Raw genomic sequence first — 25,024 nt, 5'->3', positions numbered from 1 at the left:
TCCTGTGTTACTTTTATTACCTCACAGCTGCCTCTTATAAAATACAAATATTCCCCAAAAGGGATAGCATATATTATAATGTGATACCATAGTAGAGGCATATTCATAGGACGTTAGTACTAAAAAGGAACTTAGAGATTATCTGAACCAACTCCTTATGTTATGGATAAGAAAGATGCTACGGTTGCTTCATAGATACTCAAGCTCTTAGTCCAAAGCAGATATGTGATGGCACTTCCTTCAGGCTTGGTGAGATCTGCAGGTACTCCTACAGCCTACTTCTCAGTTGTATCTCCAGTATGAGTGTGCTAAGTCATTCCTTCCAGTTCTGGTCTATTCTGTTTTCACATTTTGCATTGACCTCTGGTTTTCAAGAGTCCTGCTGTTAGCCTTTACTCCTGAATAAGATACTCATTTCTTTGGTTGTTAGAGGCTATTCTTACAGTGCCTTTAAGGGTGTCTTCTATGACTCTTAGACCGTAATTTGGTGTTTTCAGCCTTTTTTAGTTTAGAATATAGTAGATGTGAAGAGCTAGATAAGATCTTAGAGTTCATCTCATTTGGCCTCCTTAACTTAAGGAAACTAAGATCCAGAGGTTATGTTGAAAAGCCAGATAGTTTGACAATGTTCGATCCTAAAAGCTAGTTTCCAGCTTTTTTTCCCTTGAAGATAATTACTAATTTAGTAATTTCCCAAAGTGTGTTTGGTAGAACATTAGTCCCTTAAAAAATCCTGAAAAAAATATTTTCATGGCCAAATATGTTGTAAATATGATGCAACTATATTTCCTTCTTGAAGGTTCACAATATACATTAACATCAAAGTTTCTGAGCAGTCTTACAGCAAGGAAATTTGTTATATTTTGTTTTATTCAACATTTCCCAAATTTACTTGATCACCAGACACGAAGATCTATAAACACCCAGAAGAATGAATGTTCTAAGGAGCATATTTTGGGAAATGCTGCACTAACCAGATGCTGAAGCTTGCCTTCTTCACCTGTAATTCAAGCTTAGAGACAGAGTCTCAGAAGGTGCCTGTGTGGCATCAGTAGCAGATAACTATTGCTCATGCCTCTCTGCATCGCGTCAGCTTCACCCAGACCCAAAACCACATCCAGGTCTCCTTTTTCAATGACCCTGTTCACCTTGGGTCATCCTCTAAGTTCCTCTTTCTAGTCTAGGAAATATCTTCAGCTTTCAGTTCATTTACAGAGGAAAGATGATTCCCTGTGTCCAGTGACTGATCAGGCTTTTCTGGTTTGCGACTCTCTCCAGGCTATTTTTGAGACCCAGGGAGTGCAGTCTCCATATCTCATCATTACAGCTTTGCAGCACCAGAAATTACTTTATGTATGTGAGTCATGTATTTTTCCTCAGTGAAGAACATTTTCAAAAATTTTTTTAGAAAGGCCGGAACATGGACCACTGAGAAGAGCAAGGGGCGGGCTTCCTAGGTGGCGCAGTGGTTAAGAATCCACCTGCCAATGCAGAGGTCACGGGTTCGATCCTAGCTCCAGGAAAAGACAGTAGAGAAGAGCAAGGGGGAATTATAAAGCACAACAGAAAAAAATATGAAATAACCAAGTGAAAAAAAGTATTTTCAGTGAACAACTGAAAATTATTTATTTGTAAATTTAACTTGAAGCTAATTATGCTTCATTGCACCTTCTTTCTCCAGATGCATATCTTCTTATCTGTCACATCACATTTTCACGTCAGTCAAGTAAATCTGCTTATTCTGTTATGTGTGAATTGTTCATTGCCACCTTTGAGCCTTTGCCTCACCTGGAATAGTATATGCCCTTTTGAAAAATAATTCATATTTCTAGTGCTTTTCCATCCATGGCCTAGGTAGGACCACTTTTCCTTTCACCTCTTCCTATTTCAAATACCTTCTGTGCTCTAGACATCTTGAACTACTTAGTTTTGCAGAAACACCAGGATTGCCAAAGCCTATGCCTTTTCCCACTGGACAGAATGCTGTTGCCTTACTTTGGCAGTACTTAAGCTTTCAAGGTCTGATCATATGTTCTCTCCTTTATGAATACTTTATTTCTTTTCTTTTTTTCTGGTGGGGGGTGATCTTCGTTGCTGCACATGGACTTTCTCTAGTTGTGGTGAGCGGGGGTGACTCTTCATTGTGGTGCTCAGGCTTCTTGTTGCAGTGTCTTCTTTTGTTGCAGAGCATGAGCTTGGAGTACAGGCTTCAGTAGTTGCAGCACACGGGCTCAGTAGTTGTGGCTCGTGGCCCTAGAGTTCAGGCTCAGTAGTTGTGGCTCGTGGGCTTAGTTGCTCCGCAGCATGTGGGATCTTCCCGGACCAGGGATTGAACCCGTGTGGCCTGCATTGGCAGACGGATTCTTAACCACTGCACCACCAGGGAAGTGGTTTATTAGAACACTTTATTTCAAATCTCCAGTATCAGCTAATGCATCCCTTTGTTTGCTCTCTAAATTGGCTGTATTGATCTCTAATATGTAGTATTTTCTTGCTACCTTACAAATATATCTCTTCACCTCCCTCAGTCTCCACCACCAGCCCAGACTGAACTTCTCCAGGGTAGGGTATTTTAGACACCTAGCCTAGTACTTGGTACTGTACATGCTTCAGAGCTTATTAAGTGAGTGAATGTACGCATGTATGAATGCATGAATGAAAAAATATTACTCCTTTTAAAAAATTTATCTCAAAGACTCATTTGCCTCAGCAAGCCTTCCATCAGCAGCCTGACATTCTGAGTATAACTTTACTCTCACATTCTAGCATTATTTGATCCATTAACCATGTATAGATCTCTGTTGATGTACTTTTCATTTTGGGGTTTTCTGTGAAGCAGCATGGTGTAGTGGAGTCAGGAGGCCTTTATTCTCATTCTGGTACGAATATTAAACTCTTATATAACTCTGGGAAAGTTAACTCCTTCAGGTTTTTTCTTTTGTCAGGTAGGTTTTAAATAATTTGCCCTACGTACCTCACATGTCATCAATCATCCCTCAACTGATCAGATGAGGTAATGAATTAAAAGTACTTCAAAAAGCACATATAAAGTATCTGACAGATACAAAGTATTTTTAGTGTTTTTACTAATAATAGCTCCTCAACTAAAATTCCTAGAGTAGGGGGACCATTTTGTTCCTTTTGACTATCTCCCTAATATTCAGTACTTTGTACCCACCGTGTGATACAGACTGACAGCAGCCTCTGGTCTTTTGCATTCTGAGCTCTAAAACTAGGGAGTGGCAGATCTAGTGCCTGACATGGAGGCTTCTGAGTGCATATTTACCCACTGTTGTTTTTCTGATCCCCAGGCTTGTTTCCATCAGTATTGCCAATGGACCTGTATTCTGTGGCATGGTTGGGGCAGTAGCAAGACACGAATATACAGGTAGAATAGGACATTGGACTATTAGCTCTGTGACTTAGACGGTGAAAGTGGAGGAGGTGATCCAAAAATTCTCCATCCTTTTCTTTACTGTCTCCCTGATACAGTTATTGGCCCAAAAGTAAGCCTTGTGACAAAAATGATAACTGCTTATCCAGGTTTGGTGTCCTGTGATGAGGTAACATATCTAAGATCTATGCTACCTGCTTATAACTTCAAGAAACTCCCAGAGAAAATGATGAAAAACATCTCCAACCCAGGGAAGATGTATGAATACCTTGGCCATAGAAGATGTATGTGAGTGTCTTTATGTGATAGTTCATACTCCCATCTCTTTTATAGAATTAGGGCATAGGAATAATCAATGCTTGGTTGTATGGGAAAAAATTAGAAAAAAAGATGCTTCTAGTACTGGCCTGATGGAACAAGAGTCATAAGAGAAGTTTCATGTCAGAGACCTTTAGCTTTTATGTTTAGCTCTTAGCTAGTTCCTCAGTGAACTTATCCAACAGGAAGAGAATAGCAATAGGTCGCTAGTCTAGATGTTCTTTTTTCTTTGTGTACTTCACAATTTATTTACTTCCCTGAGCCTGGAACAATAAATAGTTTTTCTCTCCTTCTCCCCTTCCAAAATTTTTTAGTTTTTTTAAAAACTTTTTATACAGAACTCTGGACCTCTTTAGTTGTCTGAAAGTACTTATTTATAAGGACAACTTGTCATCTGTCTTTTTAAAAATGTATTGTCTATCTATCTCAGTCTATTTTTAATTAACACATTCCCCTTTGTCCTTTTTTCCAGAATGTTTGGAATGAGACATTTGGCCAGAAAGAGAAGTAAAAATCACTGTTTGCTAGGTAAGTTTTCTTTTTTACCTTAAATCTTTTTTTTTTTTCAGTTGTAGATGGTTAAATGTGATTTAAAAAGCAAACTGTGAGACTAAATGCTTCTAAGCTTGCATTAAAAAATAGAGAGCAACCTTATTGAATTTATGTTGATTTTGAAGAGGACTTGCCATTTCTTTTCCATGTTGAATGTTTAAATTTCAGGTTCCAACATTTACTAAGAATCTTTGTAAGGATTCTCATCTTTAGAGGGAAATACCTCATCCTGAGACAGTGACAATAGCCCCGAGACTGTTCCACCCACACTATATAGTTCCTATCTTTATATTTGTTTTATCTAGATCCATTAGTCCATTATTTTCACATAGCAGTGACAGACTTTGAACACTAAATTGTTATAATGAGATTTTTACAGAAAGCTTAGAAGATATAGTAGCCCCCATGTCCATGTGGTGCCTAGTTGTTCTGAATGTTATTACTTTTAGGCTCTGTAGCAAGCCCCCAAGTGCAGCATACATTTCTGTATAGTCTGGAATTGATTTTCTGGAAAAAGATGTAAAGGCTTATCAAATAATGGAGTTCTGTCAAGGGCATTCTGGGGAAAAAGCCATTCTGAGAATTACCTTTACAAATTAATTCAAAGAAGTAAGTGTCTGCTAAAAAGCACAGGAGTGTGAGGTGCTACTTGTCTTTTTACAGACAGGGAGAAAGAACTGGAAGCCTTCCGAGTGGCACAACAGGGATGTTTGCACCAGAAGAAGGGACAAGCAATTCTGTATGAAGGTGGGAAAGGCTATGGAAAAAGTCAGCTGTTGGCTGAAATAAACTTCCTGGCCCAGAAAGAAGGGCACAGGTAAAGACTCCTGCTTTCTGATTTAACGTCTGTTTCTCTTGGGGCTCCTTCCCCTTGTTAGTGAGACTCTTGCATGGTTAGATACAGCATCCTTGGGCTGGTGGATCGAATAACCTCTCTGTGGATCATGGGACTCCCAGTGACCATAGTAACATTCACCAGGGTGTTGCCATTGAAGCTGAAGGAAGCAGATTCCAGGCAGTACTTCTATGCCATCCAGACCCTCATGGCCATCTTCTTTGAGATTGATACATGCCCAGCTCTTGCCCGGCAAGAGCGCCTCCACGAACAGCTCCGTGGGATGGTGGAGGAACCACTTCACTGCCTTTTTAATGACCTCTTCTTTGTGAAGGTAACAAGGGCAGCGGCTTTCTGAACTGGATTACTGATATTTGGGGGGGATACTTGGACCCAGGATTGTCTTCTAATCTAAAACCCTTTAGCCATACATATGTATGTGTGTGTGTATATATACATATATGGCATAAGAACACACAGTTAGCAATGGCAGGGTTGAGATTTATAGTCTTTGACACCGGAACCCAGGCTGTCTCCTTTTTGAGAAGCGTGGATTCTAGGACTGACTCTGAAACTTGCTAGTTGTATGTCTTGGCACAAATCACTTAGCCTCTCTGAGCCTCAATTTTTTTCACCTGGGAAATGACAGTTGTAGTACCTTATATGTTTTTTGCATGAATTTTAGAGGATGTAGTATGTAAGAGACTGCATTGTGAATGTGAAAGTGCTAAAATCTGTCAAGGTGATACTGACCAGATGAGCATACCCAGCAATTATATCCATGTGTTCTTGAGGTGGTTGCAGCATTTTGTTCTTTAACTTTACCTTTGTGTTCCTGGGTCATGTAGTATGTCACTTGAACCAGCATCTGAATCTCAAAGCTTTCAGTGGTCTAGGATTTATGTGGTACCCAATAGTGAGTAGGCTAAGAATACCCTGGTCCACAATTCCATTTATTCATCCTCCATCACTTCTAATCTACCCAGCATGGAGGGCATTATGTCTAATGAAAAATAGAGAAAACAAAAATCTGTCCAGTCCCTCAGCATAGCCCTATCTTAACACAGGCCTTACCTGGGGCCCTGGCCGAAGTGGTCAAGGAGTAGCCTCACTTTGGCTCTCAGATCCATGGTAATTCAAGTGCCTTAGCCTAGCACAGTGTTGGAGATGTCCATTGCAGTTCATTCTTACAAGCCTCATACGCACATTCATTCTGATATGCTTAGAATAAGTATAAGTTTGTAATTGTCCAAAGTGACATTGCTAAGTCTGACCTGTCACTTTATTCCTTAGTCATGATCCTTTAAGGGTTTGCCAGAGTTCGGTATGGAAAGGAGATCTCTCTCCCTCTTACCACCAGTGGACTTTCAGTCTCACCCTCTGAACTATATATTGATGTGGGATTGGCATTTGTAACCCTATGCCCAATCCAGTAGAAACCCATTCCCACTCAAAATAGAACTTCTGTTCCTTTTTGATAACTTGTATATTTTTATTAGATTGTCATTTTGAATAATAATATGTGAATAATTTTCCTGGTTAGTTTCCCTTATCCTTCCAAGTTTCGCACATGGATGACCTGGCCAGACAAAAGAAGGTTAAAGCATGTTTCTTTCAAGTGCTTCAGAAGGTGGGTACTTTTGCTACATACCATTAACTCTTAATGCGTGGAGATGCTCATTTTAATCTGTTCACATCTTACCTTGACGTAGGCATTTCTTGGCCTGCCTATTTATTGTATCTTCATTGTTTGTATCTATCTTTAACCTTGAATCCATCCTGTAGCACAGCATACATGGAAAGGTCTTTGCTCTTTCCTGATCCTGTTTCTTAACGAAATTTTAGTAACTTAAAACAGTGATTTCTAGATGCAGGTGGATAGCTATTTTGGTTCCTATGTATAAAAATACAGATACTCAGGCCCCAACCTAGGATTACAGAGCCGAGAATCTATATGAGGAGAAACTGATGTAACCATTCTAAAAAGCTATCTTGAAGTCTCTAGTCAAATTTTAGTAACATTCATCCTCTATACCCAGCAATTCCACTCCTGGATATACATTCCAGGGAGTCTGTTCGTTGCAGAGTTTGTTTGTGGAGGTTAGCAAGGTGTTGGCATGAACTCATAGATGAACACTGTGGAGTATGTATAGTGCAGAAGTTAGCAATAAGGCAGTAGATGAAAACATAGCAACACAGAGTGATCTGAAAACAATCCTGAATATTTTATCTTTTCTTATAGCTGAGTAATACTCCATTGTGTGTGTATATATATATATACACCACATTTTCTTTATCCATTCATCTAACTGGCACTTAGGTTGTTTCCGTATTTTGGCTAAGTAACACTGCAATGAACATAGAGATGCATATATCTTTTTGAATTAGTGTTTTTACATTCTTCAGATGAATATCCAGAAGTGGAATAGCTAGATAATAAAAGATGAAATCTTGCCATTTGTGACAACATGGATGAACCTTGAGGGTACCATACTCAGTGAAATAAATCAGATGGAGAAAGAGAAATACTGTATAATTTCACTCGTATGTGGAATATTAATAAATAAATAAACAAACCAAATGAAAACAGACATAGATACAAAGAACTGAGTATTGGTTACCAGAGGAAAGGAGAGGAGGGTAAAACCGGTAAAGGGAGTCAACTGTGTGGTGATGGATGGAAACTCTAACTTTGGTGGTAAGCATGGTATAGTGTATACAGGAGCTGAAATATAATATTGTACACATAAAGCATATATAATGTTATAAACCAATTTTTAAAATCCTGAGTAAAAAGAAATAATGAGACCTGTAATACAGTACCATTTACATAAAAACAACACTGCACATTTTATAAGCACACAATACAAGCAGAAGGTAATACGGTAAACACATTAGCCTGGTTACCTGTGGCAGTGGGGAATGGATTGGGAGTGGGGAATGTGGATAAAAGAGAATACATTTTTTTAAAGTCTACGTGAGTGGGGCATGATAATTGGTAGTTGGCACTCCCAGGTAATTCTGACGTGCAGCCTAATTTGGAAATTACTGGTTTAAAAATACTATGAATTCCCACACAGATTGAAGCTTTTGCCAAAATGAAATATTTGAAAGCTTCAGGTTTGATTTGGAGACTATTTTGATGCTTATTTCATATTTCAGTTGGAGTATTTTCTTGCTCAAAGAAACTCAGTACATTTCTTTAGGAAATATACAGGCTATATTTTATACTTTATACTACATTTTACACTTTATAAAGTAAAATATTACCTGGATGTAGGATACATTTTACTTTGAAAATCCCAACCTGTATTGACATTTTATTTAAATTGTTGGTGGAAAATTCATGGTAGATTTGAAACTCAGATGACTTCATTTCTAATCAGAGGTTGTCATTGTTTCTTTGCTGTTATTTCCAGGCAATGAGGGAAGCACCACTGATTTTCCTCATTGACGAGGCCCAGTATATGGATGCAGCTTCCTGGAAGTTTTTGGGAATGTTGCTCTCCAGTGTGCCCGTCATCATGGTGATGACATTTACCCCTACCTTCACCCTGTGTGGCTGGGCCCAGCACTTCCTGCAGAGCCCTCAGGCTATCCTTGTGCCCGTTTCGAAGCTGGCAGCGACCTCACTGTTGAGAATGGCATGTTGGGAACTGGGGGTGGTGAGCATCCCCCAAGAGCTGCAGATGTGAGTGGCTAGGACTAGCTGGGCACTTCATTGAGGGAGGAGCCAGTGCCATAATATAAGAGAAGGCTCAGGTCTCACACCAGAGTTGGGGGAGAGAATGGCATTAGAAACCATGATGAGGCCCAAAACTGGATTTAAGGATAGACAGTTTCCTAGTAACCCAGTAAAGGGCTACCTCCCTGGACTATTCCCCCAGGTTTTCGCAGGACAATTAAGACTTGGATAGCTTGCTTAATATGTCCATTGTGTATGGTCAGGCCAGTTTCTGCCAGACCCTTTAGCAAGGGGATATTAGTTTCTTTTAACATCAACAGAAGCAAAAAAGTTGAGAGAAAAGTTACTGCCAAAATAGATCACAAAACCAATCAGAAACTTTTTTTTATTTACATTTCTGTGCTGCTGCTTCTCTCTGTTAGTGTATATTATCAAGAACTGACTTTAACAAAAGAAGAAATACTCCTCCGTGTGAAATACCTTTATGCTTGGCTCTCTTCAAATGGGCATCTTTAGTCAGCAATCTGCTACTAACCTCTCTACAGCTACCTTCTCCACAGATGCTTTGGAAACCCCCTTTACTGTGAGGTCTTATGCCTGGACCTTCTCACTAAGAACATATTGCTCTTTCATGACCTTCAAAAGGAGGAGGAGGAGAACAGCAAGTGGGAGACCCTCTCAGGTAAGCTGAGCTTCCCAGGGTTCTACCCTGGTCCTGCTGCTGGAGTTCATTTTTTTTTTAATATTTATTTATGTTTATTTATTTTTTATTATTTATAGCTGTGTTGGGTCTTCGTTGCTGTGCACAGGCTTTCTCTAGTTGTGCTGAGCAGGGGCTGCTCTTTGTTCTGGTGCACAGGCTTCTCATTGTGGTGGCTTCTCTTGTTGTGGAGCACAGGCTCTACATGTGGGGACTTCAGTAGTTGCAGCACACAGGCTCAGTAGTTGTGGCACACGGGCTTAGTTGCTCTGAGGCACATGGGATCTTCCCAGACCAGGGACTCAACCTGTGTCCTCTGCATTGGCAGGCAGATTCTTAACCACTGCGCCACCAGGGAAGTTCCTGCTGGAGTTCATTCTTGAACATGGGATCACCTAGCCCTTGTTAAGCGTGGGCCTATTCACTGCTGACATTATAAGCAAGATTAGGCCTTCCTGGCTAAGTGTACTATACAAATAATATGCAGCTCTGTTGAAAACACTAAATACCTGCCTCAGATAAAGTAATTGAGTCAACCTACTTTAGTTCCTTTTTGAGCAGCCCAGGAAGTGGGGATAGGAAAATAGAATTTATAAACATCAGAGAGGATTGATAAACATGTGAGTCTAATAGAGAATTGCACGTTACTGATGAGAAGGATGACTTGAGGAGTGAATGGGGGATGGGAGAAGGGAGGAAGAAAGAGAAGTATGTATAAATCGAGAAAGGCATCTGAGAGCCGTGATGTAACAGAAGAGAGGGCTATTGAAAGGTAAACAGGAAGAGTAAGAATGTTAGATACCGTGTGATACAGAAAATGTTGTTCGTTTCTAAGAGAAAATTGGAGAACAGGCAGGATGGGTGGGGTAAACCACATTACACGTGTATGCTCCATTCATCTTAATCCTTTCAGTTTCTTGACTAAATTCTTATATTTTTGCGCCTTTAAAACTACAGTCACTGAGCATGGTGTTTTCCTCAGTCATAGTCTTTTCTTTCTGTCCAGCCAACGCCATGAAATCCACAATGTATAGTATTTCTCCTGCCAGCTCTGAAGACCAGAAACTTTATGCCTGCACAGTCAAGGATGATGTGAACTTGGATACAGTGCTTCTTCCACCGTTATTAAAAGGCAGGCCCCTTGAAAACCTCAAGTGAATCAATTAGAGATGTCTTTGCACTTAGTAATTTGGTGTGTGATTGAGTATAGAGCTCTCATTGTCATGCTAACTTCATTTATTCAGAAAGAAACCTGCCTTCCAGACATAAATTCTGGCACTGCCCAAAGAGTTCTTAAAGACCCATGATGCTACTTGAGTAATGTTTTATGTAAGTGAGCCCACTGTTCTCTTTGAGGCTGACTGATGACCTGGAAAAGTTTTCTAGTTATTTAATAAAAATTATGACCTGAGTTTCCCTTTGTGCATATTCCTGTGCTGGAGGAGACAGTAATCAAGGGAGAGAGATAATGTTGCTGAGATTTAAGAAAATCCATGGTGCTAATGAAAAGACAGTATTAGGGACATAGCAGGGGTTTCATAGAAAGAGTGCACAGTAAGTTTATAATGACTGATGGGGTAAGGAATAAAGCCATCAGAACTGAGTAGGCATAACTAGACGCGGGGTGTTCTCTTTAGAGATGAGGAGGGGGTTTAAGTGTTCTACTCAAGTATTTGGTGGCCAGGGTACTTTATTAACACTTCTTGAGGAATATGGTGGTGAATAAGCGTGTCTTCAAGTCAGGTATGGTCTTTTTGAGAATATAAGACATGCATGTGAAACAGCAGTACAAAACACATTGGTAATTAAGAACCAGAAAAACCTGGGTACCATTGGCTCCTCCACTTACTGGCTGAGAAACGTTAGATAAACTTACCTAAGCCTTAGTCTTCTCATCATTCAGATGAGGATAATGATAGCCCCTACCTCATGGGGTTAGTTGAAGATTAAAGGAAATAAATCATGGTATATAATAAATAGTCAGTGAATGTTAGCTATTATAAGCTGTTCACTCTGGTGGTTTTAGGTCCATCTGGACAGTTCATATTCCTACAACTGTGATAGGCCACACTTAGCATTGACTTTACTAACTTAGAAGCATGCAGATCAAGAAACCCAGCACTCTAGCAGAACAGCAGCAAGTAGTTTTCTTCAATGGGGGCCCTCACAGGAGTTCCCACTGCTGTTCTCTGGAGCCTCAAGCAATAGCTTACATGTGATGGGATGAGACCATGATGGATGGCCCCATTTCCCAGCAAGGAACTGGTATCTCTTATAATAGTCCCATAGGTGTAGCTTCTAGGCACTCTGTGACCCGTTAACAAGAATTACTACAGCCAAGGAACCCCAAAGCTGTGGCTTAACACCAGGTATTTGTAGTTTATTCACACTTCTCCTAGTCCAAATGCCGTTTCCAATCAGGGAGCACTCTGCATAGCAATGTTACCTGGTAATTCAGCTGACATTCTGATTTTATAAGCATCCTAGGAAACAGCTAGAAAGTTAACCCAAGGTCAGTACTGTCAACAGGGAAGGAAAGGGATTTGTTAATTCGGAAGCTAAAATGAACAGTTCAGTCAGCAAGGCCTTGGTCTAAATGAAAGGTCAAAGCTACATTGTAAAAGGCCATAGAAGTTATAAAAGTATTTGAGAAGGGGCTGACATGATTATATTTGTACTTTAGGTGTACAGTTCTACCACTAGCTAATATATTGGGATAAGAATGAGGAGGAAATTGTAGATGTTCAAAACAAGGTGGTATAGTGATTCAGGTGAAAATGACTACTTACACTAAAATTGTTCAGGAGGAAATATATTCAAGAACATTTAGAAAGAGAATGAGTGGATGACCAGTTGGTTGTGAGGAAGAAGAAAAAGTTTAGAATTATTCCAAGATTTGGGGTTTGGTGACTTACTGGTTCAATACCAACTGCTTTAATATATGGGTCAGAATATGGAGAGATTTACTAAAATGCTTGGAGTTAATTCAAGATCTTTATACTAATTAGAGTTCTGGGACCAGGAAGCCCAGCCTCTATGTTTAATTGAAAGTAAGAAGAAAATGGGTCTACCAACAAAAGGTTTTGGTGACCACAAGGAACAGTTTCAGGCTTGTGGTGAAAACTTGATCATTGGTTGAATAATGAATGAGGAATGGGGACAAAAGAGGACATAGAGATAAGGCTCTTTCAAGAGATTTGGCTGAGTATAGAGAACAGGTGGACAAAAAAAAAGCAAGACTTTTTTTTTTAATGAACAGATTATTAACACAGTGTATTCTATGTTTGTAGAAATCTTGTTCATTGCCCTTTTTTTTTTTTGTATTTACAAAGCTTATTATTTTTAAGAATTCCAGAAAATAACATGTCACTGGAATAACATGATAGGCTGTAAAATGTGGATGTGTCATATTCTCTGATTTGCTTTAAGGTATTAGCAAAAAATCATCAAAATGAATCCAGGGCGGCAACATTGCCCTCTTTTTTTTTTTCTCTTTATTGGAATATAATTGCTTTACACTGTTGTGCCAGTTTTTGCTATACAACAAAGTGAATCAGCTGTATTTATACATCTATCCCCGTATCCCCTCTCTCCTGCAACTCCCTCCCAACCTCCCTATCCCAGCCCTCTAAGTCATCAGCCATCATCAAGTTGATCTCCCTGTGTTATGCAGCAGCTTCCCATTGCTGCTTTTTTTTCCTTCAGAAATAGCAGTGAACCAACTGGATCAACTGAGCCCAGAGGAACAGTTGCTGGTTAAGTGTGCTGCAGTCATTGGTCACTCCTTCCACATAGATCTGCTGGAGCACCTCCTGCCTGGCTGGGGTAAAAATAAGCTACTTCAGGTGCTGAGGGCTCTTGTGGATATACATGTGCTCCGCTGGTGCAACAAGAGCCAAGAGCTTCCTGCTGAGCCAATATTAGTGCCTTCCTCTATTGAGATTATTGAACAAACCAAAGAGAAGAGAAAGTCAGGTGAGGAAGAGCTGCTCCCTTGTTCTCAGGCCTGAATAGAGAGCTTTGAGTGAGGGTATCTGTGTTCAGAAAGAGCATCAATACCATATACCATGGGCCTCAGTTTCTTAAAACTTATATCTGAGAAATTGGGGAAATTATTGTTTTAATCATGGAGGAGCCATGGTTATAGTGAATGAAAAGCCTGTATTTTTCAGAATTGTCTTAATTTTAAAAATTATAGCTCCATGTTAACTCCATGTGTTAAGTATTTTTATTTTGATTTTTGGTTCAGGAGGTTTTGGGGTTTTGTTTGTTTTTGTTTTTTAATTTATTATTTATTGGCTGCGTTGAGTCTTCATTGCTGGGCACGCAGGCTTTCTGTAGTTGCGGCCAGCGGGGGGGGCTATTCTTCGTTGGCGGTGCGCGGGCTTCTCATTGCTGTGGTTCTCGTGTTGTGGAGCACAGGCTATAGGCACTCAGGCTTCAGTAGTTGTGGCACGTGGGCTCTATAGTTGTGGCTCGTGGGCTCTAGAGCACAGGTTCAGGAATTGTGGCACATGGGCTTAGTTGCTCCATGGCATGTGGGATCTTCCCGGACCAGGGCTTGAACCCATGTCCCCTGCATTGGCAGATGGGTTCCTAACCACTGTGCCACCAGGGAAGCCCAGGTTCAGAAAATATTACCATAGTCTTTTATTGGTTTCTTGGGATAAATAAGAAAATAGGAGAAAACTATTTCTAATTTTAGAAATTCACAAGGAAGTTAAACACGTGATATTGAAACAGACATGAACAAAGCAAGATATACATTAAATAGCTGTAATCTCACATTCTCCACGTGAAAGGATAAAATTGTGACATAGGCTACCCAAAGCACATATAATCCACAAATATTTCCCTTTGACTTTGAAATATGTTTGGGCCTTATATTTGAGTCAAGGCTTTCTGATTACTTGATGTTTATAATAATTTGTAGTAAAAAAAAAAAAAAAGCTCAATTTAGGAGGAACAACTAAGAAATCTATCCAATGTAGTTCTATACCACTGATCATTTCTTCTGTGTTGTACTTTATACTAGATGTGGTCAATATCACTCTCAGATTGATATAAAATTCTTTATATGAAGGAAGCCATAATACCAAACAGGAATTATAAATAAAATTTTCTTATAAACTAGCAGCAGCCATGTGCTTGGGAGTTTGCTACCTGGTAGCATAAAAAGACTTTAAGGGAGATTCTCATTTAGATTTTCCTATATTTCAGATGCTGGCTGTCCTCTCAGGCTACAAGAGGAACTATCCCTACCTCAAACTGAGGTGCTAGAATTTGGAGTGCCTCTGTTGCGGGAAGCAGCTTGGGAGCTGTGGCCCAAGGCACAACAGACAGCCCTACACCTTGAATGTGCTTGCTTTCTTCGAGATTTGGCCTGCCGCTGTGGGAGCTGTCACGGGGGGGATTTTATCCCCTTCCACCGTTTTGCCGTCTGTTCTACTAAGAGCTCCAGTGGGACCTCCCGATTCTGTAGCTATAAAGATACTGGTTCAATACTAACACAAGTGATCACAGACAAATTGCAGCTGCCTTCCCCCCAAGGTAAATCCGGGGTGGGGAGGGGTCAGAAAGAGGACATGTGGGCAGCACTTCTCTTTATTCATGTACTTGGAGCTCTTCATTCAAAAGGTGAAATCAGGTTAAGAGAGGAAAGTAGGTGGAGAGAGCCATTTATCACTAAAGTACCAGAAATAAGAAAAGTGTGATCTCAGAGTTGAAAGGAACTTTAGAAGTCATACTTGTTTTGGTTGGAAATCTTGGACAAGTTACTTAACCTCAGTTAATTCAGGAAAATTAACAATACACACTTCATAGGGTTGTTGTGAGGATTAAGTGAGTTAAAATATATAACATGCTTTGAATAGTGCCAAGCACATGGTTAGCGCTCAGTACATTTTAGTTATTGTTTTTACTGTTATAATTATTCAGCTCAGTAATTATTCAGCTTAGTATACATATATGGAGTCCTTATGTGTATCAGATGCTGCAACTAGGTGTTGAGAACACACAATGAAATTATCAGTTTCTTGGGGTGTGATGCAGACATATAAATAGAGAATTCCAGTATCTCATGGTAAAGATGATGAAAATGGACTACATAGGGGTTGGGGTACCTACAGAAGGGGCCATTAGCCCAGCCTGAGAAATGAGTAAGATAAAACTCTTCCTTGAAGGAGATAATGCCAGAAGTGAGATTTGGGGGATAAGTAGGAGATAGCTACTTAAAGAAGCTTGGATTAGTGGTTGTTCCCCAAAGCCTATAGCCCTCTACCACATCTCAGATAAGAGTTCATCCTTGGGAAATCCCTGGCATTCCAGTGGTTAGGACTCTATGATTTCACTGCTGAGGGCCAAGAGTTCACCCTCCTTGTTTTAACATTTTCAGCTAGCTTACCTAGTAGGACAGCCCATTTCATTCTCAGTAGCTGTTAGAAAGCTTCTTTCATCAGGGTGAACTCTACCTTCCTGCAACTTTTTCACTCATTTTTCAGAGTTGTGCCTTCTTTCATATTTGAAGACAGTTGTCAAGACAGGCAAATTTTCTCCTTTTCTACTTTGATAAAAGAGAAGTTGGCATTAGTGTTGGCAGGGGTAAGGGATATGAGAGAAATGGTGAATTGTTGGTGGCAAAAGACTAAAATGAAGGTGTTGATCAATGATCCTAACAACTCTTCTGGCTGTAAGATGCTTATGACTCTATGAAGGTGGACTAGTGACTTGGAGAAATTGGTCACTGGCTGATGAGCTCTGCAGTCATTTGCACTTTTGTACTTTCTGAGGGGAAAGAGGAAAGTAACAGTGAATGTCCTGGTTGGTATTATGAAGAAATCACACTTATCATTCATATTTCCTATATGGCTTTTGTTTTTGAGAGGTCGGTGTCAGCTTTAGATTAGACAGTCTGGTCAATCTAGATGTGAGAGAGGCTCAAGACCTTTCCAGCACAGCTGAACCCTGAGGAGGCTTCCCAGACCCAGGGCCTCTATGCAAGGCCATGAACAACAGAGGGTGCTATTCACACAGGCTATGATATGATGGAGCCCTGAGAATTGTGCATTGCAGTAGTGCTGCCAGATTCCAGTTTCCTTAATTATCTTAGCCTTACTTTACCTTACCTTGTATGACATCATTAACTAATCAGAGAGCCAGTCCTTTTATTTAATACAAGTCCTCCCTATAATAGTTCTCTTAGACTCCTTTTCAATCCCACCACCTGTGCTCCTGAGCCCAAATAGGTAACATCTCCACATCATTCCCAGTCTTTGCTTTTTGATCAGAAGACAGCTGCAGAGCAAGAGTCAGATCTGGAGGATAAAGGTTATTTAAGGCCAGCTAGGTAAAGCTAAGAACCTCTGCTGGTCATTGTGACTCTGGTGGGATGTGGCATCATGTGCCTTCATGATTTTCTTCACTAGGTCTTAGGTTCTGTGGTTCGCTCGCATCTAGTCATAAATCTCATCTAGATATATTCATGGATTTCTTCTATTAGAATTAGTCATCAAACCAGTTGGATACATTCTTTATTCATTTTTGCAAACAGAATTAGGAATTGGTTTGGGAGGTTTGAGAATGAAAGGAGTTACTATTTGAATCACAAATAATTGCACTTAAGGAAAAAAATTAGCACCCTAATCTTGTGTGTAAGGCTGATATTAAACCTTACTTATCATTTTTATAATGGGGGAGGCATTTAGGTCATGAACTAAGCTTCAAAGGAATGGTAGTCAGGAATTTTAAATGTTCTCAGTTAATACAAATATGAGCAATTAAAGATAATCATCTTTTTCTCCCTACAGACTGTTTTCAGTTCCAGACAAAATCACCCAGAAGTCAGGAGGCCTTCACAAGGGAGCACTGCAGGTAGATGAAGGTGCTGAGAGTGGTCATGGAGGGAGCCAGAAACTGAGACACAGATGACCATTAAACCAGGGCACTCACCTTACCTGCAGACAAGGAAGGCATCTGACCACCCAGGAGTAATGACTCTTGTATTCAGCCCCAAATTCAAGTTAACAGAGAATCAGAAAGGCAATTTTTGGTTAATTGTAGGGAAATTATTTCTTAGTGATTAAGAAGAACTTTAGTTAATAGCTCTCAAATGCATTGTTCATGCAACAGATTTTTTTCAGGTATAAATTTGCCTTCTCAATTACTTTTGAACCCAGATGGTATTAAAATGATTTTACATTTCATAACTGTGTACCTCCTGGCTTTCTAATGCCTGTCTTATCAATTTTACATATTCCTATCTTGAATTCACTAGCCATTCTCAAGTTTCCTATCATACTTATCCAACCTGATTTCCTACAGTTTTCAAACAAAAATCTATATTCTATATGAATTACCCCCACACTTATTGTATCTTTGCTCACACAATTCTCCCTTTTAAAAATACCCAGTGGAATCCACATCCTTCCACTTATCAGAATGTTAACTATCCTTCAAAGTCTTCCTCAGTTCCTACTTTTTTCAGTCATTCTGTCTCAGAGAGATCAGACCTCTTTTGAGCTCGTGGTGTCTGTGGAAAGTGCACTGGACTAGTAGGCAGAAAGGTGAACTCTAGTTTTGGTTCTACTCAGTAGCTGTGAGGTGGTATATAAGTCGCTTAACTTCGCTGAGCTTCAGTTTCCTCATCTGTAAAAGGGAGGTAATTTTCCCTACTGAATGTAAGGGTTATTGTAGGATAAGATGGTGGTATTGTATAAAATAATACTCAAATGTGCCATGAAAGAGTTCAAATGTGCTAATAGATACTTGTATTATTGCTTATTGCTTTGTATCATTTTTATGTTTTCATGTAACAGTTTACTCTTCAGATGTGGTCACTTCCCCATTTAGTTTGTGAGGTACTTAGATTGGCTTTAGGTTTTTAAAACTCTGGAATAGGGCTTTGCCATTAGAGACCAGGTCCCTGACTTCTAAAACTTGATGGAGCAAGGAGGAGAAGGATAGACATAGAGTTAATGAATTATAAAGGAAAGCTTCCTGGGACAAAGTGACTTTGAGACCTGGTAACACCTCAGCAAGAGTGGCTGCTGTGTGGCCACTCTCAGCTCTTCACCTTCTCTCCACAAAGAGCAGAGGAGGAGTTCCTGGATCAAGTAAACAGGAAACTGGCTCAGACCAGCCCTGAGAAAGACATGTTGACCATGAAACCCTGCCACTGTAAGGAAGTCCTGAAGTTAGTGCTTTCGCCCCTCACCCAGCACTGCCTGTTCATCGGAGAAACCACTTGTGCATTTTATTACTTGCTGGAGGCTGCCGCTGCCTCCTTGGACCTGTCAGATAATTACATGGTGAGCAAGCTCTGCTCTCTGCCCCTGAGCTGAGCCCTGTGCCTGGGGGAATTTGGTTGGGATTTCTTACTGTCAAGTAACCTGGAATGAAAATTGGAGGAAAGTGGGAGAAAAAGGAGCTGTAAGGGCTCTGGGAGAAAACATGAAGTAGGAGTGTGGGGGTGAAGGAGCATCATGTGCTGCCGGCCCTGCCCCAACTCCTGCACACACAGTCCAGCTCCCCATTTCTAACTAAATCCTGCCCCAGCTCCAATTCATCATAACCTTGATCCAGCCCTCACCCTAATCACATGCTTAGCAGCATCTGAATCCTAATCCAGCTTCTCCATCCCTTGTCTTGTTTGGAGGCCTTCTTTTATTTGAGGAAGGCAAGCCGTCTTCTGGGCCAACCCTCAGCATTCTCGTTTTTAAAAAAGCACAAGGTGAAGATCTGTCATTTTGAGGAGGCCACTTTCTGCCGTCTTCAGTCAGAGGTAAGCACAGAGGGTAACCTTGAAGTTTGGGTTATTTCTCCCTGAAGATTACCCTGTTATTTCCTTTAAAATCTCTTTGTTTTTTGTGTGCAATTATAAATGTGATTCAAATTCAAAACAGAGAAATATATGTAGAAAGTGAAAGCACGCTTACTAATCCTGTGTCACCCCCAGCATAGTTAATAATTTGGTGTGAATTCCACCAGCTATACACACATAGTCATATCATTATTGTTTTCCATTAGTTTCAAAATAGAATCATATTCTACATTCTCTTTTTTCTACATCTGACTTTTATTCTTAATAATACGGGTGGAGCATATTTGCACATTGGCATACATCCAGTCATAGTTACAGGTGCCAAGTACTACATTGTATCCATATATCAAATTTACTTAATCATTCCCTTCTTCGTGCACGTTTAGGCTGTCTCTAATTTTTGGTTATTATAAACATTTCTATAGTGAATATTTTTGTAAATATCTCTTTATTCCCTTGTGAGAGTGTTTCTTTAAGAGAAATTTCCAGAGATGGAAATGCTAAGGCAGACAGTATGAATGATTTTACATTTAATAAATATATTGCCAAATTGTCCACCAAAATATTATATCAATTTGAGTTTTGGTTATTTCTTCACATCCTTACCAACATCAGATATTATAAGTCTTCTTTAAATGACTATTGGTCATTTATTTCTGTGAATTGCCTATTCATGTCCTTTGCTTATTGGAGTGTATATAAACTAATTTGGGGGGATGGAGAGTGGACAAAATGGGTGAAGGTGGTTAAAAGGTATAAACTTCCAGTTATAAGTTCTGGGGATATGATGTACAGCAGGTGACTGTAGTTAACAATACTGTATTATATATTTGAAACTTGGTAAGAGAGTAGACCTTAAAAGTTCTCATCACAAGAAAAAAAAATTGTGACCATATGTGGTGATGGATGTTAATCAGACTTATTGTAGTGATCATTTTCTAGTACGTACATATGAATCATCACGTTATTCACCTAAAACTAATACAATATGTCAGTTATCCCTCAATTAAAAAAACCATCATGTTTTACACCTTAAACTTACACAATGTTATGTGTCAAATATACCTCAATAAAGCTAGAAGGAAAAAAGAACATGCATTTCAAAGTCTCCCCTCCCCCAACCCTACCACACAGCCACTGTGTCCTCTCCCCAATGTTGTATATCTTTATGTATTCTACCAGAGAGGCTCAGCATACATAAATGTATATAATCTCTCCCCTTCCTTTGTTATATAAATAACAAAGGAGCTCTCTATACTCCATTCCACATCTTGCTTTTTAAATAAATAAACAAATAATATACCTTGTAGATCATTCTGTATCATTTATAACAAATTTCCTCAGGGAATGAGATTTGTATAACAAATGGAAACTCTGGGGAAAGCATGCCATGAGATATTCCATTTTCAAAGGACAAATAGGGGTAAACTTATTTATTCTGTATGAATAACTCGGGACTGCTCAGCAACTTCTCGCAGCCTTATTACTGTTAAATCCGACAGAACAAAATGTATTGGAATGATTATTTATCAGTTTATAAGTAATGACTCCATAAAACCATGGGGGATGTTTTGTTAGAAAGCCAAGCTTTAACATTAGAAAAAAAAAAAGTAAATAAAAACTAATTTCAATGTAAACCTTAAGATACCTCGGTTAGGAGAGTAAACCTAATCTGTATAATGCCTTTGAACACCAAAGGGAGTATTAGAGTTTATACACAGTATTGTGTTTCAACCAAAATGTCTTTGGAGCAAAGTTAAAAACTAATTTCTTTCCCTTTATAAGAAAGAATTACTGTGCAGTCTTCCTAAGATTGTTCAAAAATTACCATAGACTTTATCACTTTCTTGGAGGATTTAGCCATAGAACATGAAGGTATATGATAAGCTCAAGGTAGTTTCTCAGCTTCTACCTTCACATGCACTATGGTGGTACAACTTGTTTATGAAGAGAGAGATGGAATTTGGTGATATCTCAGATGCTTTCCATGGCATCTGAAGCATCTCGGTCTCTGCCCAAATGACAATCCCATCTGAGTCTAGCAGCATCACTTTCTAAATCATAGTCTTCTGCTACTCACTGACAAATGTGTGAGAGATGAGAAAGGAGAATGTTTTCTCCATAATTCCATCCTTTACTTGCTCATGGCCCTACTGGTGCTTGTTAGTGTGGCCATGCTCTGCTCCAACTCAGCTCACTCTAGCACCTCAGGGGCCCCAAATACACATCCCCAAATGAGAGTCAGTGTGTTATATCCAGAACCTTGCCCTTAGTACTATTCCCACATTTACATTACTGTTTCTCATTTTACCATCTCCAGGTCTGTTTCAACATGGGGCAGACCACCTTGGCCAAAAAATTGGCTAGGCAAGCCCTTCGTCTGCTAAAAAGGAGTTTCCCTTGGACCTGGTTTGGTGTTATTTTCCAAACATTCCTAGAAAAATGCTGGCGTTCCTGTTCACTGAGCCAACCTCCAGACAACCCAAGTGAGAAGTGAGAAGCCTAGCCAACTTGTCCGGGTTCCATTTAGGTCCACAGAGAACTAAACTAGGACTCAGCCTGAAGTTTTGCCTATTGACTATAAAGACTCCTCTTTCCAAGAATATAACAGTGCTCATTCGTTTGCCTTACTCTCCCAGCCAATTCAGCATAGCAGAATGAGGACTTCTTTTGTTTTTGGAGTATTATCCTCTCTCTTTCAAATAAAGATACATATATGTGTATTGATTGTACACATACACATATATGGCAATTTAATATTAATATTATTTCTCTGATACACATACACATAATACTAAATTGCTACCTGGTTATTGAGCTATAATAATTTGTAGGAAATGTATTCAACCAAAAGAACAATTCAAAGAATGAATCTTTTTAAAAACTCTCTGAAAACTTTTTTTCTGGCCAAGAGGGATGAATTTAAAAGGCATATGGGGTTAGAAGTAGTGGGATCCCAGAAACTTTTCTGAGTCTGAAAAGTCTGTGTGTGAGCAGACTCAGATTTCTTTTGGGGAAGGATAGTGGACACTGGTGGAGAATAAGGGCATGCTAACCACCCTTTGCTTCGCCCCAGTAAAAAGAAGCTGGCAGTCCTGCAGCAGCAGGTGCACTGCCTCTCCCTGCTCTGGCAGCTCTACAACCTGGAGGCCACAGCCAGCAGCCGCAAGTTTGCCTGCCTGGCCACTCTTATGCAGGAGAATTCAGCCAAGGAGTTTGCCAGTGAAGCCCAGGTAAACAAGCCCTTGCCTTACCTCTGGACCTCACCCAGAAACCTAAAATGCTAGGGGGAGAAACCCTGCCAAGTCCCTGGTTAAGTGTGGTTCCACAGTAACCCAGCCTTAACAGGATACTGCTGATTGTGAGTTTGAGCAGAGTTCTCAATTTGCAGTTTATAGACGGGCTTCCAGGTACGAGGTTACCTGTGAACTCTCTGAACTGAATATTGACTTTCATGTGTATGTTCAAAAGAGCATTTGGGGAGTGATAGGAAGTAGAGAAGGGGAATCTTACATCAGATTCTTAAAGAAGCCAGTGGTCTAAAAAAAGGATCAGAATTTCTGAGTTAGGAAAAAGGCAGGGAAATATGTCTTCCTAATTCTAGTGTCCATCTGTCTATATCTCTCTTTTATCCATTTGTTCAACAAATATTTGATGAACACCTATTCTGTCTTGGTTTCAGGGAAACAGGAGTGAAATCTATAGTATGTTAGGAGGTAATAAATGCAGTGAAAAAAAATTAAGCAGAGGCCAGAGGACACAGAGTTCTGGGAGCTGGGGGGTGCAATTTTAACAAGGTGGTGGGGAAAGCCTCACTGAGCAGGTAGCATTTGGGCAGATACCTGAAGGAGATGAGAAGGTAAGCCACATGGCTATCTGGTTCTCGAGAAGAGTGGACAGGCAGAGGGCACAGCGAATGCACAAGACATGCCCTCTGTGTTTGAGGAACAGTGAGGAGGCCAATGTGACTAGAGGGGAAAGAGGAGAGGAGGATGAATCAGAGTCTAGGGAGCGGGATGGAGATGGTACAGGCCTTGTAGGCCACATCAGGGGCTTTGGCTTTTACTCTAAAGAAGATGAGAAGCCATTGGTGGGTTCTTAGAAGAGGAGTGACAGAGTCTACTTACATTTTAATAAGATTATTCTATCGGAAACCTAACGAATACGGTGTTTCAAGAGTGTCATCAATGATGTCACACAACTGTTAGAGATCTAGGCAGCAGTTCTGAAGAGATCTAAGGAGCAAGAATCAGAGGCCTTAATTAGAGAAAACATAGAAGAGGCGCAGTTTGGCCAGCATTTTGAAGGGGAAAGACTTGAACTGGAGAAACAGAAGAGGGGCAAATGGAGAAAGTGGTTTGTTTAAAGAACAGGCAGTAAGAATCATCAAATTAGAAGTGTAGGGGCGAGAAGGAGCATGTTTTCACAGCTGGAGTTGCGGTGAGTGGTGGGGCCCTCAGGAGTGCTGACTGAGTGAGCAGCAAGGCACACGGAGGGCCCTTATGCAGGAAAGGGAGGAGATAGAGGTGCAGCCTGACTGTACAGTCAGAATATTTACCGCATGTTTGTTGCCCTGCAGGTTGTCTCTACCTACGTGGCCCTCTCCCAGTTCTCCCAGAACACGGGTGACAAGAAGAAGTGGCTGTATTGTGAGCAGATGGCCATTCAGAGAAGCAGCCTATGTTGGTTCTCCAGGGAGGGATTGTTGGCCACAGCCCAGCTCATACAGGCCTTGGCTTACACCAAGCTCTGCCTCGGCCATCTTGACTTCTCCATCAAGCTGGGTAATGGGGCCTGATGCTGGCGGGCCTGGGGCTTTTAGAGAGGCCAGGTTCACCTCTAGACCTCACACAATGCTCTTTAACCTCCTTAGGTTTCCAAGCTTATGAGATATGCAGACACCTCAAGAAACCAGCTCTGGAGATTCTGGTTCTCTCAGTTCTCTTCAGATCTGCATTTCTGAAGGAGAAGTATTAATATCATTTTCTGTCATTTGTATTTGTTGCCTCAGAAGGGAGGGTATGATCTTCCGGAGAAGTTTAGAATGGAGAGGGAGAAGCTTTTCCATTTCCACAGCCAGGACTGTCTGTTCTCTAATCACTCCTGGAAGCATTGTCTTAAGTTTGAGAGGTCAGGAGTAGAAATGCAGGATCTAAGCTACTAGATATTCCTTTTTTCCCCCATTTTTCTGCAGGAAGGTAGGTAACTGCAGTAGCTCAAAACCTTTGAAATTGTCTCAGAGTCATTTTCCTACTTCCTTTGCCTTGGAGACAGGTCTGATCTCAGGCACAGGTGTTCTCTGTATAAGTAGAGTTATGGAGAAGAGATTCAGGGGATATTAGGCTTCTCTGAAGGTGTGAGGTCCCTTCCTCTCCTATACCGTCCTCGCCATTCTCTAGCTGGTCCCAGTGGCTCTGTCTTTCCGCAGATTTGATCTGTGTGTCCATGTGCTGGAGAGTCAGTGGGCACTCATTTCCCAGGGTCATGATGTCCTTGGCCTGGCCTGCTTCTATTCTGCTTGCTTAGATCTGCTGCTCTACGGAAAAGGTAAATCTTGTGCAGCAAGGCACTGCTATACTCCTGAGGGATTCAGACTTTAGGTGAGGCCCTAGGTTTGGAACATAGGCAGTCGTGAGCCTGTCCCTGGGGCATGGCCTCTGCTCCCGGTTCCTGTTCCTTAATGTCTAGGAACCACGTTGTGATTCAGGGGTGTCTGCCTTTCA

General features: G+C 40.5%; 1 protein-coding gene across 9 annotated transcripts in view; it reads left to right on the top strand.

Annotated features, from left to right (window-relative positions):
* LOC130831409 (adenylate cyclase type 10-like) overlaps nt 1-25,024 on the top strand; it is a 44,867-nt gene that overhangs the window by 17,545 nt on the left and 2,298 nt on the right. For 6 of the 9 annotated variants that reach the window (XM_057699514.1, XM_057699516.1, XM_057699513.1 and 3 more), the window contains 18 exons: nt 3,312-3,388; nt 3,493-3,682; nt 4,185-4,240; nt 4,928-5,081; nt 5,244-5,433; nt 6,643-6,729; nt 8,519-8,790; nt 9,330-9,466; nt 13,190-13,459; nt 14,705-15,034; nt 17,290-17,353; nt 18,570-18,789; nt 19,137-19,262; nt 21,622-21,794; nt 22,378-22,534; nt 23,881-24,085; nt 24,175-24,271; nt 24,730-24,848. In XM_057699514.1, the coding sequence (XP_057555497.1) occupies nt 3,312-3,388; nt 3,493-3,682; nt 4,185-4,240; nt 4,928-5,081; nt 5,244-5,433; nt 6,643-6,729; nt 8,519-8,790; nt 9,330-9,466; nt 13,190-13,459; nt 14,705-15,034; nt 17,290-17,353; nt 18,570-18,789; nt 19,137-19,262; nt 21,622-21,794; nt 22,378-22,534; nt 23,881-24,085; nt 24,175-24,271; nt 24,730-24,848 (2,924 nt within the window). The remainder of the gene's footprint in view (nt 1-3,311; nt 3,389-3,492; nt 3,683-4,184; nt 4,241-4,927; nt 5,082-5,243; nt 5,434-6,642; nt 6,730-8,518; nt 8,791-9,329; nt 9,467-13,189; nt 13,460-14,704; nt 15,035-17,289; nt 17,354-18,569; nt 18,790-19,136; nt 19,263-21,621; nt 21,795-22,377; nt 22,535-23,880; nt 24,086-24,174; nt 24,272-24,729; nt 24,849-25,024) is intronic. The other 3 variants (XM_057699518.1, XR_009048049.1, XM_057699520.1) reach the window with 3 other exon arrangements.

Source organism: Hippopotamus amphibius, chromosome 11 (assembly GCF_030028045.1).
Source record: "Hippopotamus amphibius kiboko isolate mHipAmp2 chromosome 11, mHipAmp2.hap2, whole genome shotgun sequence".
In the NCBI taxonomy this organism is placed as follows: Eukaryota; Metazoa; Chordata; class Mammalia; order Artiodactyla; family Hippopotamidae; genus Hippopotamus; species Hippopotamus amphibius.
Note: the sequence above shows the minus strand (reverse complement) of the source record. Positions and strands in the feature narration are given on the sequence as shown.